We start from the raw sequence: 16,247 nt of genomic DNA on the forward strand, positions 1-16,247 counted from the left end.
AATGACCACCGCATATTCCCGGAGCAATATAGCCTTAGTTGCTAATGCTCCTGAAAACCAAACAACAACAATCAAGAACCACAAGCAATCTGTGGAGTTCCTAAACAAAATTCATGATGCTTCTAACATCCAAATCTGCTGAGCCTATAAAATCTGAAAATGAGGAGAACATTATGTAATTATTTTCTTGTGTCAGAGCTTTAGCATTTTTTTAAGTGTGACTATTACTGTACAAACTGAAAGGAGAGGTCAGTTTCTTGGAGACTTCTTAACTTATAAGTATGCAAATTTTTAAATACAGTTTTTGGTGTGATAATAAGAACTCAATTTTGTATTTTTCTGATTCAAAATACTTCAGTTTCACATCTTCATTTGAATAATTTTTACTAAACTTTCCTTCTTAACAGCCACTATAATTACTACATAAATTAGTAAATGTGCAAGCTCAAACACCATTTCTTCATATAGAATTGTAAATAGCCATAAATTTGGTGCTTTGTTCTTATAATTTATAATATTTACTAATTGCATATAAATTTCATTATTATTTTGAAGTTTTTCTCTTTTGTTGATAATTAATATAAATATATATTTTTTGAAGATAAATTAATATAAAAAAATGTCTGTAGCATAAAAAGTATGGCTTTATTTGATATATCAGTTGACTTATTCATCTGGATTGCAAACTATTTTGATTTTTGATCCACATCAAATTTTGCAATTTCAATGCTAACTGAAAAATTCTATCCAATGAGCTTGCACAGCCTCTCCAGGTCCTCTCCAACTGATTGACAAGGCCTTCATCATGCTCCCTCCTATTGTGTCTGTGAAATATTTCAGACACATTCAATTTAATTCTATCTCACACTTTTTCTCAAAGTTGTCCTATACTTATTAAGCAATTCCTCAGATCTACTCTTAACATCATCAGTACCAGCGTGTACAACAATATCACCTTTTGTGCCCATAAAAGATGTTAACTACTCTACAATGTCATCAACTTAAGCCACTGGAAGATATACCTTGGTCCTATTCCAATTATTATAATAACAGTTAGAATCAAAATTTAACATAGTAAAGAAAAAAAATAAATGTGAAAAATGTTAATTAAAATTTCTTATGAAAAAAAAAAAAAAAAAAAAAGGATACAAATACAATTTTTTCCCCTGCAAATAGTATGATGTATGATAAAAACTGTCAGGTGAAAATTTCGGAGAAGGCACAAGGAAATATTTAGGATTAATACATATAATGTAATCTAATTTTAACATTAAATGCATACTACTTCTCATTGGAGAGATAAAGAAAAATAATGAAAATTTAGTGACCATTATTAACATGAAACATGCTTAATGACATTATATATTGAAAGCAAACTGCTTACATCACCATGAATGTCCGAATTCAATAACATCAATTTTGCAATTTCAATGCTAACTGAAAAATTCTATCCAATGAGCTTGCACAGCCTCTCCAGGTCCAAACTGATTGACAAGGCCTTCATCATGCTCCCTCCTATTGTGTCTGTGAAATATTTCAGACACATTCAATTTAGACACACTTTTTCTCAAAGTTGTCCTTTACTTGTTAAGCAATTCCTCAGATCTACTCTTAACAGCATCAGTACTAGCGTGTACAACAATATCACCTTTTGTGCCCATAAAAGATGTTAACTACTCTACAATGTCATCAACTTAAGCCACTGGAAGATATACCTTGGTCCTATTCCAATTATTATAATAACAGTTAGAATCAAAATTTAACATAGTAAAGAAAAAAAATAAATGTGAAAAATGTTAATTAAAATTTCTTATGAAAAAAAAAAAAAAAAAAAAAGGATACAAATACAATTTTTTCCCCTGCAAATAGTATGATGTATGATAAAAACTGTCAGGTGAAAATTTCGGAGAAGGCACAAGGAAATATTTAGGATTAATACATATAATGTAATCTAATTTTAACATTACATGCATACTACTTCTCATTGGAGAGATAAAGAAAAATAATGAAACTTTAGTGACCATTATTAACATGAAACATGCTTAATGACATTATATATTGAAAACAAACTGCTTACATCACCATGAAGGTCCGAATTCAATAACATCAAAGCACAGGTTAACGTGTGAACAGCATCTGTTATAAAATAGGAATCTTTGTTTGCAATTTCACATTACTCCATTACAGCAGACTATTAACAAAATCAAAATCAAAATAGGGAGAAAGTTTATTAAAATATTTATAAATGACATAAATTCACTTATATAAACTAAATAAAATATAAAGTGAAAGGAGTAATTCACCTTCAAAACATTTAGCATGAAAATATCTATAAATACAAACATTGCAAGTAAACATGTATTTCTATTATAATATGCTTCTTTTTTTAAAAAGTTTTAAAAAGTTTTAATTCACATACAAATATGCATGTGATCAGAAGCACTGTTTTCATTCTAAATTTTAAAATTTATGCCATATATGGTCATTTTGCCTATGCATAACAGGAAAGAAAATGAAAAGTCGTGTCAATCAATCAAACTGGAAAAATGTATTTTCTTTTTTTCACTATGCCACACTAATTTTGAAAGAATATTTAGAAAAGCCCCAACAAAAAGACATATGCTTGTTGAAACAATATTATCTCCAATGCAGCTATTGAATTTGAAGAGGGTAAAAATTTGCAAAATAAGATAAAATAAAAAGTCACACTAACAGAATATTCTATGAACTTGTCCAGACATCTATCATCTCTCTTGCCAGTTAACCCTGATCAGTGTGAAAATAATACTCAAATAAAATCAAAAAATCTCTTACTTTGTATTTCAACACTTAATTTTGGTTTGCACTTATCAAGCATTTCCTAGTAACTAGTAGTAATGACTAGAATGCATTGGCAGGTTTGCTGTGTATTTTTGTTCTGCTAATCTATTATTTATACACATTTTGCCAGTTTGCTGACAGAATAAGTACGTCTCAAAAGCATTTGTGAACTCAAATATTCTGCACTCTTTACTATTGTTTCAGAAGTCAACACACTTATTTCGAAGAACATGCTTAGAGGATTTATTCAACTTTATGACAAATGGTGCCAGTAGCTTTTGAGGTCCAAATTATTATTGGTTCAGCCATTCCCTATATCACAGGCAGAGTACATTTAACATATTTTTAAATCTAAGAATTACTACTAGTTCTAAATACTTCAGCTAGGCTTAGTTTCATTGGAGTATCCAAGCTCCATGTTTTTTTATATTTCATTTTTTTTGAAAAACTCTTTCTGTCTAGAAACTTCTTTTGTTTCAGTATTTCCGATTAAATTTTCCATTAACAAGGCATTATCTGAGAATACTTAATGGTTTATATGAAAGCTTTCTTTCTTTACTTTATCAGTGTTGTTTTATTTTATTTTTATTTATTTTTTCTTGTTTTGATTAATGAAACTCCCTAATATGAATACAGTATATCAAAGACTGAGAAGTCAGAACTTATGTACTCGTTGACATCAGAAGAACTTAATTCTGTAGACTGTAATTTTTGAGAAATATGAAGGAAGGAAGGTTGCCAAGAATACAAAAGTAGCAGGGATAAAGGCCACAACTTGAAGATAAGCCTCAGTTGCCTCGATTACCAAATAATGTTGACAGTTCTTTAGCTCTACCTTTCACTCAGTCCAGTCTTCTCAAAATCAGAAGATAGTTACGGTTCTCCACATCATAGTCTTCATAGCTATACAGGAAATTGAAGATGTATTATATATTTGTGTGGTGTGGTATGTGGTAAGGCAAAGGTAAAAATAAGAGCAGGAGTGTGTTATAGGCCTACTGACTCGAATGAGTACAATGAACAATTTTACAGAGAAATAGAGTGGGCTAGAAAATCAGAATGTTTTAAAATGGGGGATTTTAACTTCCCAGATATTGACTGGAACTTGTGGGTTGGTCACTTGAACACTAGTAAGACATTAATGGGTTTATTGGATGATTGTTTTCTGCAGCAGCATGTTTGAGAGGCAACCAGAGAGGGTAAAACTCTTGATCTGGTTATCAGCAGTGATCATTCGTGTATTAAGAATTTACAGATAAAGGAACCACTAGGTGGCAGTCATCACAGTACTGATGTGGGATTTACTTAAAGATATAATTACCATCAGGGGTAAAGGAAAGGGTTTTTGCTTCCGTAAAGGTGATTACAGTTGTCTCAGGCAGTTTTTAAATTCTGTACAGTGGGATCAACTGATGATGTTAGCAACAGCAAATTCTAAGTGGGAAGCATTCAAGCAATTAATCGTGGAAGCTACTAAAAGTTTCACATCTGTTAAGAAATATTGTTCAAGGTTTAGGCCTAAATGGTTGTCAAATGAACTAATGAGACTCGTGGCAGAGAAGAAAAATGCATGGGATGCATATAAATTATCGGGCAACACATAGAAGCCTATGGCAGATATAAGCTGTCTGTAATCAAGTCACAAAGGAGGACAGGCAGGCGAAGGCAGATTACGAGAAATCTTTTGCAAAGGATGCTAAGAAACACAGCAAGGATTTCTTTACTTACATAAACTCTAAAAGGAAGGGAATGAATCAGATTGGTTCGCTTGATATCGATGGTTAAACTGTTGATGATCCTGCTCAGATAGCAAACAAACTGAATGAGTATTTTGTATCTACATTCACACATGAGGAGTTATTAAGGTTTGAAAATGACAGAAGGTTATCAAATTGTAGCAGGGTGCTTAATGATTTTGTAATAACTGAGAGCAAAGTGGAGGAGAAATTGTTGAAGTTAAACATAAGAATGGCACCTGGGGTGAATGGGATCTATCCAGTTATATTAAAGGAGGCGGCAAAGGAAGTAAGCAAATCCTTAGCCATAATTATGACAGCATCCTTGGACACAGGGGAGGTCCTCATGGACTGGCGAAGTACAAATGTATTCCCAATTCACAAAGGGTAATCAAAGGGTGAAACGAGTAATTACAGACCAGTTAGTTTAATTCTGTTTCAGGTAAAATAATGGAGTCACTGGTTAAAGATGGATTGCAGGATCATCTAGACAAGATGGCAGCAATAATTCAGACACAGCATGGGTTTGTTAAGGGAAAGTCTTGTCTGACAAACTTGATTGTGATGTGGTTATTATGATGTGGTTACAAAGGAACTGGATGCAAAAAATAATTTTGATATCATATACTTGGATTTCAGGAAAGCTTTTGACACTGTTGCACATGGAAGACTACTGTACAAATTGGAGCAGACTGGTATTAAGGGTAAGTTGCTACAATGGATAAAAGGATGGTTGAGTGGGAGAAGACAGAGGGAGGTAATCAATGGGCACAGCTCTTTGTGGACAAATGTTATTAGTGGAGTCCCACAGGGTTCGGTGTTGGGTCCACTGTTGTTTTCTATGTATATCAATGATATTGATGAACGTATATCAGGGTTAGTGTTGAAGTTTGCAGATGATACAAAGGTTGGCAGGGTTGTTAATGCTAGTAATAACAGTGTGCTATTGCAACAGGATATAGAAAAGTTAGGTGGATGGGCTGAGAAGTGGCAAGTGATGTTTAACATTGACAAATGTAAAGTACTGCATATGGGTAAAAGTAACCCCAGCGGAACGTACCAACTGTGTGGTACTAATGTTATTAATTGTGCATGTTATTAATTGTCAGATATGAAGTTTTCTGAGCAATGCAGACAGACTGCCAGAGCAGATCATGGGGTTTTGTCAATGATATACAGGAATTTTGCTAGCAGGGAAAAGGAGGTGATTGTCCCTCTGTATAAGGCCTCATTTTAAGGTTCTGTAATATACAGCTGCTTCAAAAATGTTTTTTTGTTTTTCTATGGCCAGTGTTAATAGCCTCTTTTCAAGACGCCAATTATCCGCATCAGTACATAAAATTAGTGTTTTGTGAAGTCCTTTTTTAATTCTTTGATACCACTGTGTTTATACTTTTGTTGCTTGAGATGTAGATTTGTTTGACTTTGTACAGAGAGGGCAACAAGATTGGTGACGGGAATGAAGGGATCCTCTTTCCAAGTGATGCTTAAATTCTGCAAACTGCAGTGGCTGGAGACTAGGCACCTGTGAGGTGATCTAATTGAGATGTATAAGGCCTTGAATGGGTTGAGCACACTGAATTCTTATAGGATTCTTCCACTTGTTCAGATTATGAACCTAAGGGGGCATAAATTCAAATTGAGGAAAGACACATGTAGAATAGATGTGCGGAAATTTGCCTTTAGCCAGCGGGTGGTTAATTGCTAGAACAAACTTCTCTGTCGTTGTGGAAGTTGATAGGTTAAATAAATTTAAGGAGGAACTGGACAAACATTTAGATGCTTTTTTTTGGCTGATGCTGCATAAGCTCATACACTTGCTTTCTTGCATCACATACCACGATTACTATTACTATTCAGGAAAACAACTTTCAGTGGCCTCTCATAAACTGTTGGACTCCTTTAATCAAAATTTCATCGATGTGATGAGAGCAAAAAATATGGAAAATTTAGTTATTGTGACTAGTAAGGAAAGAGAAAGGTCTGTCATGATCTTTCTCAGCAGGTATCAAGGTTATTATTTGAGTCTTAGCAGCTGAATTTGACCCAGTTGGATTGCCTAAGCTGATATTAACACAATTTTTTAGCTCAAAATCAGTGTGTGCTGAACTTTGAGGATCATATATTCACCATAAGTGGGGTTATCTCTCCTTTAGAAGACTATATTAATACTGAAAAGGACAGAAGATTCTATCAACTTGTTGAGACATCTGTCATCTCTCTCTTGACAGTTAGTTAGGAAATCCTGACTATAAGATTGTAAATAAACTGAATGCCAATGAACATCTAAAGTCAGTCAAGAACAGCCCAAGCATTCAAAAACTTAGTGAACAGAACAATGAATGATCTACTAAGACAGTCTTAATATACTCAAAGGACCTAGAAAATACCAGAAACCACTCACTGAAGTGCTTCTGAGACTGGCCATGATACATCTTGTCTTAAAATGCAGTCACCTTCTTCTCAAGAAAGTGGTGTATTTGGAACATAAAATCAGTGAGAAAGGAATCCAGCCTCTTGAGAAGAACATCAAGGTAATTTAAACACAAATCCACCAAATAACGTATAACAGCTGTGAAATTTCTTAGAGATGGCGAATATTTTACTGATGTTTCATTCTCACCTGTTATGACTTGATGATGCCACTCACTAAAAGAAGAGGGAAGTTTGCTTAGGGAGCACCCTGGAGCAAAAGGCTATTAAGACAATGAAAAAAAGCTATAATATCCCTCCTATACTGGTTTACTAACATGTCAGTCAGCCAAATTATATCTCTTGTAATGCTTCTTGTCAAGAAAATAGTGTAGTATACAAATGGATAGTCAGTTAAGGCTTCTTGCATATCTGAGCAGAAAACTGAATCGTTGAAAAGGAGGCCTTGGCCTTCCATTTATCCTTTGTGATAAGTTAAGTATTTGTTGGAAGGCCAACACATCTTTTTACTCTCACCACAAGCCACTTTCTTTCATTTCAAATATAGACAGAAATCTTGGAATATTAAAGTGGTTTTTGGAATTACAAGTATATGATCTTAGAGTGTTCTACATTCCTGGCAACAAAAACTGAATAGCTGATCAAATAATCTGCTATACAGTTAGTAATCAAAGATCTATCAGCAAGACAGACCAAATGAAACTGATCAGTATAATGGATCTGTAAGTAACATGAGACATAGTTCAGAACCAAGTACCCTTGGAAATAGACTTGTCAAATGACCTAAATCATCAAGGTGGAGAAATAAAGGAAAATACTATTTCCAAAACAAATGAAATGAGACAATCAAAAAGAACTATGAAGAAGAAAAGATGCATTCAGAAACACTAAAGTGCTCAACTAAAGCTATTATTGGGAATTTTTTTTCATTATATTTATGAAATATGTTCAGCTGTAGTATGCCGTTAAAAAATTCTTCAACTATTTATTATGTACATATGAGGGGAAAAAAAGAATAAGTATGAGTATGATTACAATTTGCATATGATGTTAAAAATATTTTCTGCAAGTATTAGGGTATGTGTTAAATGCCAAAGCAACTAAGGCTACGAGACATCAGTATATTGTGTCTGTAAATCAGTGGTTTCAACCTTTTCTTAATAATGGCACCCTTAAGTAATTTATTCCATTTTGTGGTGCCTCTACTCAATTTTCTGCCTTTTAGAACTGATTGTGTGTGTGTGTGTGTGTGTGTGTGTGTGTGTGTGTGTGTGTGTGTGTGTGTGTGTGTGTGTGTGTGTGTGTGTGTGTGTGTGTGTGTGTGTGTATTGTATATATAGTTATAATTATATAAGTGATAAAAAAGAAAAGAAAGTTAAAACGACAGTAACTGTAACTAATATTTATGGGTCAATGCAGTTGCAAGCAATCATGCAATACACCCATAATGTCTATAAAATATTAAGGATAATAGAAAATAATAGAAAAAGTAAATCAATCAAATAATAATACTATCAGGGACTTAAGAAAACGCAAAAAAAAAAAAAAAATTATTATCGCTTTTTACCGACAATCTAGATGATTTCAACCGGGGCCAACCACCCAGACTGAAGGCAAAAAATGACAAGAGGTTCTCTGTTTCTGTATTGATCAATATATGCTAAGTAATTTAAATCTAAACCAAATATAAACCAGTATAGGCCAAATATAAATCAAATGTAAATAAATTTTAGAATTATTAGAATCAAATGTAAGAAATATAAGTAAAATATAAATGTAAGCACATATTAATCATCGTTGACCCGACAGAGAACGTAATTTAATGATTAAAATAAGATTAAATATATAATACATACTACTTTGGAAAATTAAATGCACTAGGCATAATCCTTATGGGTTTTGATAATTAACTATATAATATCGGTGTAAATACACCATAGTTAACCCATAGATTTGAGCTACGATTGTAGCGTAGAATTGAACTACGATTGTAGCGTAGATTGTAGCGATTATGAGATACAATTAGCATTAGCATTAGTAGAGGCATTTGATGCAAGAAAGCAAGCTTATGCAGCATCAGCCAAAAAAAAAAAAAAAAAAACAACCCCACTTCCACTTCACCCCTCTGTTCGTTCAAAATACCTGTCCAGCTGAGCCTTAAACTTATTTAGGCTATCAACCTCCACGATAAGGGATGGAAGTCTGTACCACCAACCAACCACCTGCTGGCTAAAGGCAAATTTCTGCACATCTATCCTACATCTGTCTTTCCTCAATTTGAATTTATGCCCTCTCAGGTAATTATTCTGAGCTAGAGGAAGAATCCCATCAGCATTGAGCATGCTCAAACCATTCAAGGCTTTATACACCTCTATCAGATCACCTCGCTGGTGCCTAGTCTCCAGACAATAATTTGCAAAACTTAAGCCTTTCTTCGTAAGAGCACCCCTTTGTTCCATTCACTAATCTTGTTGCCCTTCTCTGTACTCGTTCCAGCAGCTCTACATCCTTCTTGAAATGAGGCCTCCAGACCTGTATACAGTACTCTAGGTGTGGCCTGACCATTGCCTTATACAAGGGAATAATCACCTCCTTATCCCTGCTAGAAAAATTCCTGTATATCATTGACAATACTCCATGAGCTACTCTTGCAGCCCATCTGCAAGAGTGGCTCATGGAGTATTGCTCAGAGAACTTCATATCTGCCTGCACAACCACCCCCAAGTCCCTTTCATTCTCTACCACTATCAGTGTAGTACCACAGAGTTGATACATTGCTCTGGGGTTGCTGTTTCCCATGTGTAGTACATTACATTTGTCAATGTTAAACTTCATTAGCCACCTCTCAGCCCATCTGCTCAACCTTTCCAGATCCTGTTGCAGCAGCATAGTGTCAGTAGTGTCCTTGACAACCCTGCCAACCTTTGTATCGTCTGCAAACTTGGACATTAAGCTTGATATACCATCATCAATATCATTTATAAATACAGAAAACAATAATGTACCCAACACTGAGCCCTGAGGGACTCCACTAATAACATTAGTCCACGATGAGCAGTGTCCATTGATTACCACTCTCTGTCTTCTCCCCCTCAACCACCCCTTTATCCATAGCAGCAATTTGCCTCCAATGTCACACTGCTCCAATTTGTGTAGCAGTTTCCATGTGCAACAGTATCAAAAGCCTTTCTAAGATCCAAGTATATAATATCAAAGCTATTCCCTGCATCCAGTTCTTTTGTAACTGCATCATAGTATCCAATCAAATTGGTCAGGCAAGACTTCCCCTTAGCAAAACCATGCTGTGTCCGAGCTATAACTGAAGTCTTGTCTGCAGTGCTTCTTTAACCTGTGCCTCCATTAATTTTCCTGGAACAGAAGTTAAGCTCACAGGTCTATAATTACTTGTGTCAGCCTCTGATCCTCCTTTGTGAATTGGGGTCACATTTGCACATTTCCAGTCTATGGGTACTTCCCCTAAGTCCAAGGAAGCTCTCATAATTATGGCTAAGGGTTTGCTTACTTCCTTTGCTGCCTCCTTTAATATAACTGGATAGATCCTATCCACCCCGGGTGCCTTTCTTGTGTTTATCTTCAACAATTTCTCCTCCACTTTACTCCCAGTTATTTCAAGATTCTGTAGCTTACTGCTAGAGTTGAATACACCTCTGGCATTTCTCGCTGAATAACTCCTCATGTGTGAATGTCAATGCAAAATATTCATTTAGTTTGTTAGCTACCTGAGCAGGATCATCAACACTTGACCCATCAATATCAAGTGGACCAATCTGATTCATCCCCTTCCTTCTAGAGTTTACATAAGTAAAGAACTCTTTGCATCCCTTGCCAAGGATTTCTCATAATCTGCCTTCGCCTGCCTAACCTCCTTTGTAACTTGGTTGCATATCAACTTGTATCTATCATAGGCTTCTGTGTCATGTGTTAATTTGTAAGTATCCCATGCATTTTTCTTCTCTGCCATATGCCTCATTAGTTCATCTGACATCCATTTTGGCCTAAACCTTGAACAATATTTCTTAGTTGGTATGTAAAGCCTAGTAGTTTCCAAGATAAGTTCTTTGAATGCTTCCCATTTTGAATTTGCTGTTGGTAACATCATCAGTTGGTCCCACTGCATAGAATTTAAATACTGTCTCAGTCCATCGTAGTCGCCTTTACGGAAGCAATAACCCTTCCCTTTACCCCTAATGGTAGTTACCTCTTTGAGTAAATCCCACTTCAGCACACTGTGATCACTGCCACCTAGTGGTTCATTTATCTGCAGATTCTTAATGCATGAAGAATCACTGCTGATAATCAAATCAAGAGTATTACTCCCTCTAGTTGCCTCCGGAACATGCTGATGTAGAAAACAATCATCCAATAAATCCACAAAAGCCCTGCTAGTGTGTGAGTGACCAGCCCCCAAATTCCAGTCAATATCTGGGAAATTAAAATCTCCCATTATAAGACTCTCTGATTTACTGGCCCTCTATTTCCCTGTACAGTTTCTTATTATACTCATCAGAGTCATTAGGCCTATAGCACACTCCTACTCTCAATTTTGATCTCCCAATGCTTATGTCACACCAACTGACTCAACACTGCACTGTCCAGCGATGTCGACTGGCTTCACTTCCTTGGTTTTTACGTATTTCTTAACTAATAGCATAACCCCTCCCCCCTTCCTATCCTGTCTATACTTTCTGTAGACGTTGTACTCCCCAAATTCCAGTTCTGCATCCCTTATATCTGTGTGACACCATGTCTCTGATATCCCAACAATATCTGCCTTTGATGTTTTGAGCAATACCTCAAATTCATCAAATTTGTTTACTAAACTCCTAGCATTGGTGTACACGCAAGTATACCTGCACCTGTTTCTATTCTTAGCTAACCTAAAACAACCCATGTGTTTACTTGTACCGCAATGGCTCCCAGCAGTTTCTGAAATATCATGCATCTTGTTTTTCAGGCTTCTGCTCATTCTAATAGAAGCAGTGCAAGAATCTCTTTCACCTCTGCCAGTGGCTACTGTCAATCTATTGGTCTTTGTCTCCCCCCAGGCTAGCAGTTTTCCGACCCACCTAACACTGCCTTGATAGCATCAGCAAATATTCTTGCACCCTTTCTATTTAAGTGTATCCCATCCCTGTAGAAGCAATCTCTCCTGTTAACAAGTACAGTCCAGGCTGAAAAAAATTCTACCCCTTGAGCCTTGCACAATCTTTCCAGGGCCGAATGGATCGACAAGGCTCTCATCATATACTCCCTCCTATCGTGTCTGGGCAGAATTGCAGACATTTTCAAATTCAACCCTAATTCTCGGCTTTTGTTCAACAATTAAAATGATGCCTTCTACGCTACAATCGTAGCTCAAATCTATGGGTTAACTATGGTGTATTTACACCGATATTATATAGTTAATTATCAAAACCCATCAGGATTATGCCTTGTGCATTTAATTTTCCAAATACATTACCACCACACCCTTCTGGCATCTCTCATAATGTGGATATAACTTCGCAACTGAGATGGCTTGTTGTATTATCTACCCGCCCACTGATGACGAAGCCAAAAAGCTTCGAAACGATCGTCTGGGTGGTGGTACGTTGAAAATAAATAACAGTAGTCTTCTCTACTAGAGAAGCGTTATTTATTTGAAGTAATTCAATAGTAACTATCTTGTTGTGAAGGCAACCACATTATGAGATACAATTAAAACGATGCCTTCTACGCTACAATCGTAGCTCAAATCTATGGGTTAACTATGGTGTATTTACACCGATATTATATAATACATACTACATATTTACCGTATCTAGGACATAATGTAATAGTCATCAAAATAATATGTGGTGCCCCCATGTGATGGATACGGTAAAAATAAATATAAATAAATAATTAAAAATAAGTTAACGCAAAGAGAAACATGCAGATAGTAAGAAGAAAAACTAAAGGAGTAGGAATAATAGAACCTGAACTCCACAAAGGCGAAAAATAGTGGTATAGATAAGAAATAGTTTCTCCTACATCCTCGGATTGCCCTAATAATTTTGGAGAAATAAAAATAAAGAGTGTAGGACAGTTTAAAGACATTACAAGATATAAGTTGTGGCTCAGGTATGCCCAGGATCGCAAACCCGTTCCTATAGTAGGACCCTGAGCTGAATTTGCATGTTACCTCAGCGTGAACTTAAGTAAATTTAAATGAATTTAACTATATATATATAAAAATAAATATAAGTGAATTTAACTATATGTATATATAGTTAAATTCACTATATATACGGCGCCTCCGTAGCCAGGTGGGAAGGAGCAGCAGTGCGTAGCACGCTTCTTGATTAGACCGGGGTTCGAGCCCGTCACCACCAAATACAGAGGATGTGGAAAGGTCGGGAATGACAACCGCATATCCCCGAGCAATATGGCCTTAGTTGCTAATGCTCCAACTAACAAACAAACAAACAAACTATATATACATATAGTTAAATGTATATATAAACTATATATACATATAGTTATATATACTCCAATGATTGGACGCGTTGCAGATGGTATGAACTCATTTGGTTTGTTGACAGTATCCTCCATACAGTGGATTGGGAAATACCCAATTGTTGGCCTATCGCTCGAGTACTCGTACTCGGATTGCCTTCTGCAAGACGTAGGACATTCTCCTCATTGTCTGGCATCCTCATTGTTCGCTCTCGAATCATGGTACCTCTCATGAAACAACCAGTCTCACATAACCTTCTGTGCAAATGTGCAAAAATCGTATGATGAGGAGCACGCCTGTGCGGGAAACGTTCCTGGTACAAGCGCAGAGCGGCGCGCCCGTTACAGTCTGCAGCTCCATACACGAGGTACATGTCGGCCAGTTCAACGTTTGAATACTCGTCCATCCTACTGCCTCGGGAACCGGTTCACAAATGCTGACTTCCAGCGGGATTGCTGTTCACGCGACCTCCTGTTCAACGTCCTCTACCGCATGACGAAGGCATTTTGAACCCTGCAATGCTATGTGATTCTGATTCGCCTTTGTGCCCCCTACACCTCCTGCAAGTTTGTCGCACTGGTAGTGAATCACCCTGTATACATGGCACTAAATATGACAATTATATTGAAAATTATATTGAAACAATAGGTTCAGAAAACAAATTTTTGAAATTAATTATGCTTATCGCTTTCCTGAAGTGATATTTCAGGTAAGCGATTCTAATAATTCTAAAATTTATTTACATTTGATTTATATTTGGCCTATACTGGTTTATATTTGGTTTAGATTTAAATTACTTAGCATATATTGATCATTACAGAAACAGAGAACCTCTTGTCGTTTTTTGCCTTCAGTCTGGGTGGTTGGCCCCAGACTGAAGGCAAAAAACGACAAAATGGGTATGTCATTTAGAGTATGGGGAAGCGATTTGTAGAAGAAAAAAAATTTGTTAAAATTTCCACCACCAAGAGAGAAATTGGCACTGTAAAGATGAGATGGAATACTTAACTTAGGATTAGATTTTAATATCAGAACTTAGAAATCTACAGATATTGTTCGATGTACTTTCCTTCACTTGAGATGACATTCTGAAAATGGAGGACTGCGTGCAACACAGTTTCGCATAGCATCTCATTGGGGATGTTGGCTACATGCTGTTTAATGCTTGATTTCAAATCAACAAGCATCTGTATGATGCCACAGTAAACTCTGTCTTTCGAGTATCCCCATAGCCAGAAATCACAGGGATTGAGATCTGGGTGATCGGGGCTAGCCAGAACTGCGGAAAGTCTCTAGAAATGATGCGATCATTTCCAAATGTTGAACGGAGCAGTTCCTTCACTTGTCGACCAATTTAGAGAGGGGCACCATCTTGCATAAACACTATGGTCTTCATAAACACTATGGTCTTCTTATATCTTCTCTTCTTCAAACATTGCCTTTCTTACAGAGTGGGAATAATGTGATCTCTTAGACGAGTGCACTACATACAGTAGTTACCATACACCTCACGGAGCCATGAGGTGTAGACTCTTCAAAGAAAATTGTTCCGATTATAAACTCTGCTGCTCCGATTATAAACTCTGCTTTGTAGTGGTCTTTCATGCACAGCAGATGGATGAGAAGTTCTCCATATTCGGCAGTTTTGCGCATTTACAGCCCCATGAAGAGTGAAATGTGCCACATCAGACCACACGATCATTCGAGCCCATGTATCGCCAAGTTCCATACGAGCCAGAAATCATAGAGCAAAGTCTATTCATTGTTGCTGACCACAAGACTTTAGTTCTTGCAATACAAGAATCTTGTATGGGAACCAGCATAAAATTATTTGAAGCACTTTACATATAAGTAGACCAAGGAAGGTTCAAGTCTCTTGACACACCTCTGGCAATACTGACTGATAGCGTTTCGCATTCTGACCATTGCAACCACCACTTCATCCACTATCTCCATTCCGATACATCGTTGTCCCCTGTCTGGAATTACACCTAACTCCCCAGTTGCTTCAACTTTCTTTATTAGTTATTGAAGCCCCACTGACGTCAAAGGTCCTTCATGCAAACCTTTAAGTTTCCGATATTCACGTAGTGCTGCATTAACATTACTATTATTCTGGTAGAACGGTTTTACTAAAGAGCATGTTCCTTTTTTGTATGAGCCATAACAGTTATTGACAGTGTTGTTGGTCTTTATTCTTTTATCTAACAGGATGTCATTTGCATAAGCAGCGTGTATTGAAGTAAATGACAACTTTTACATATGTGCAGTGCCATTTTCCCCTGGTGGCAGAAATTTAAACTAATTATTTTTCTTCTATAAATTGCTTCTCCATACCACAAATGACATACCCATTGATTTTCACAGCACTAACTCGAACTGTTTTGACACTAGGGTCACCTGAATAGGGAAACTTATTTACATAATAACTATATATATATATATATATATATATACATAGTTATTATAATAATATAATTATAAGGATGTATCTTTTTATAATGAAATAAGTACTTAAATTTAAAAAATAAAAATAAGTTTAAGTAACTTACACCCAAATTACATGGCACCCCGGTTGAAAATCACTGCTGTAAATACATATATTCTTCAGGTGATTTGCTGTTTGTTGAACATAAAACCTGAGTTTCCAGGAGGAAAGTGCTATGCAACATCTTCATCTGGGATCGACTAACTTAAAAAAGTATTTACTACTTTTTTAAAAGTATTAATGATACTCCTAGTATCACTGACAGGATTCA

General features: G+C 36.1%; 1 protein-coding gene across 1 annotated transcript in view; it reads right to left on the minus strand.

The window, feature by feature from the left end:
• Window positions 1-16,247, minus strand: part of LOC150081497 (uncharacterized) — a 337,043-nt gene that overhangs the window by 255,784 nt on the left and 65,012 nt on the right. Inside the window, exon 3 of the mRNA XM_090380224.1 lies at window positions 2,078-2,136. Coding sequence (XP_090236350.1) covers window positions 2,078-2,136 — 59 coding nt within the window. The remainder of the gene's footprint in view (window positions 1-2,077; window positions 2,137-16,247) is intronic.

The sequence above is a fragment of the Mastigoproctus giganteus genome, chromosome 8 (assembly GCF_048544385.1).
Source record: "Mastigoproctus giganteus isolate SK-2022 chromosome 8, ASM4854438v1, whole genome shotgun sequence".
In the NCBI taxonomy this organism is placed as follows: domain Eukaryota; kingdom Metazoa; phylum Arthropoda; class Arachnida; order Uropygi; family Thelyphonidae; genus Mastigoproctus; species Mastigoproctus giganteus.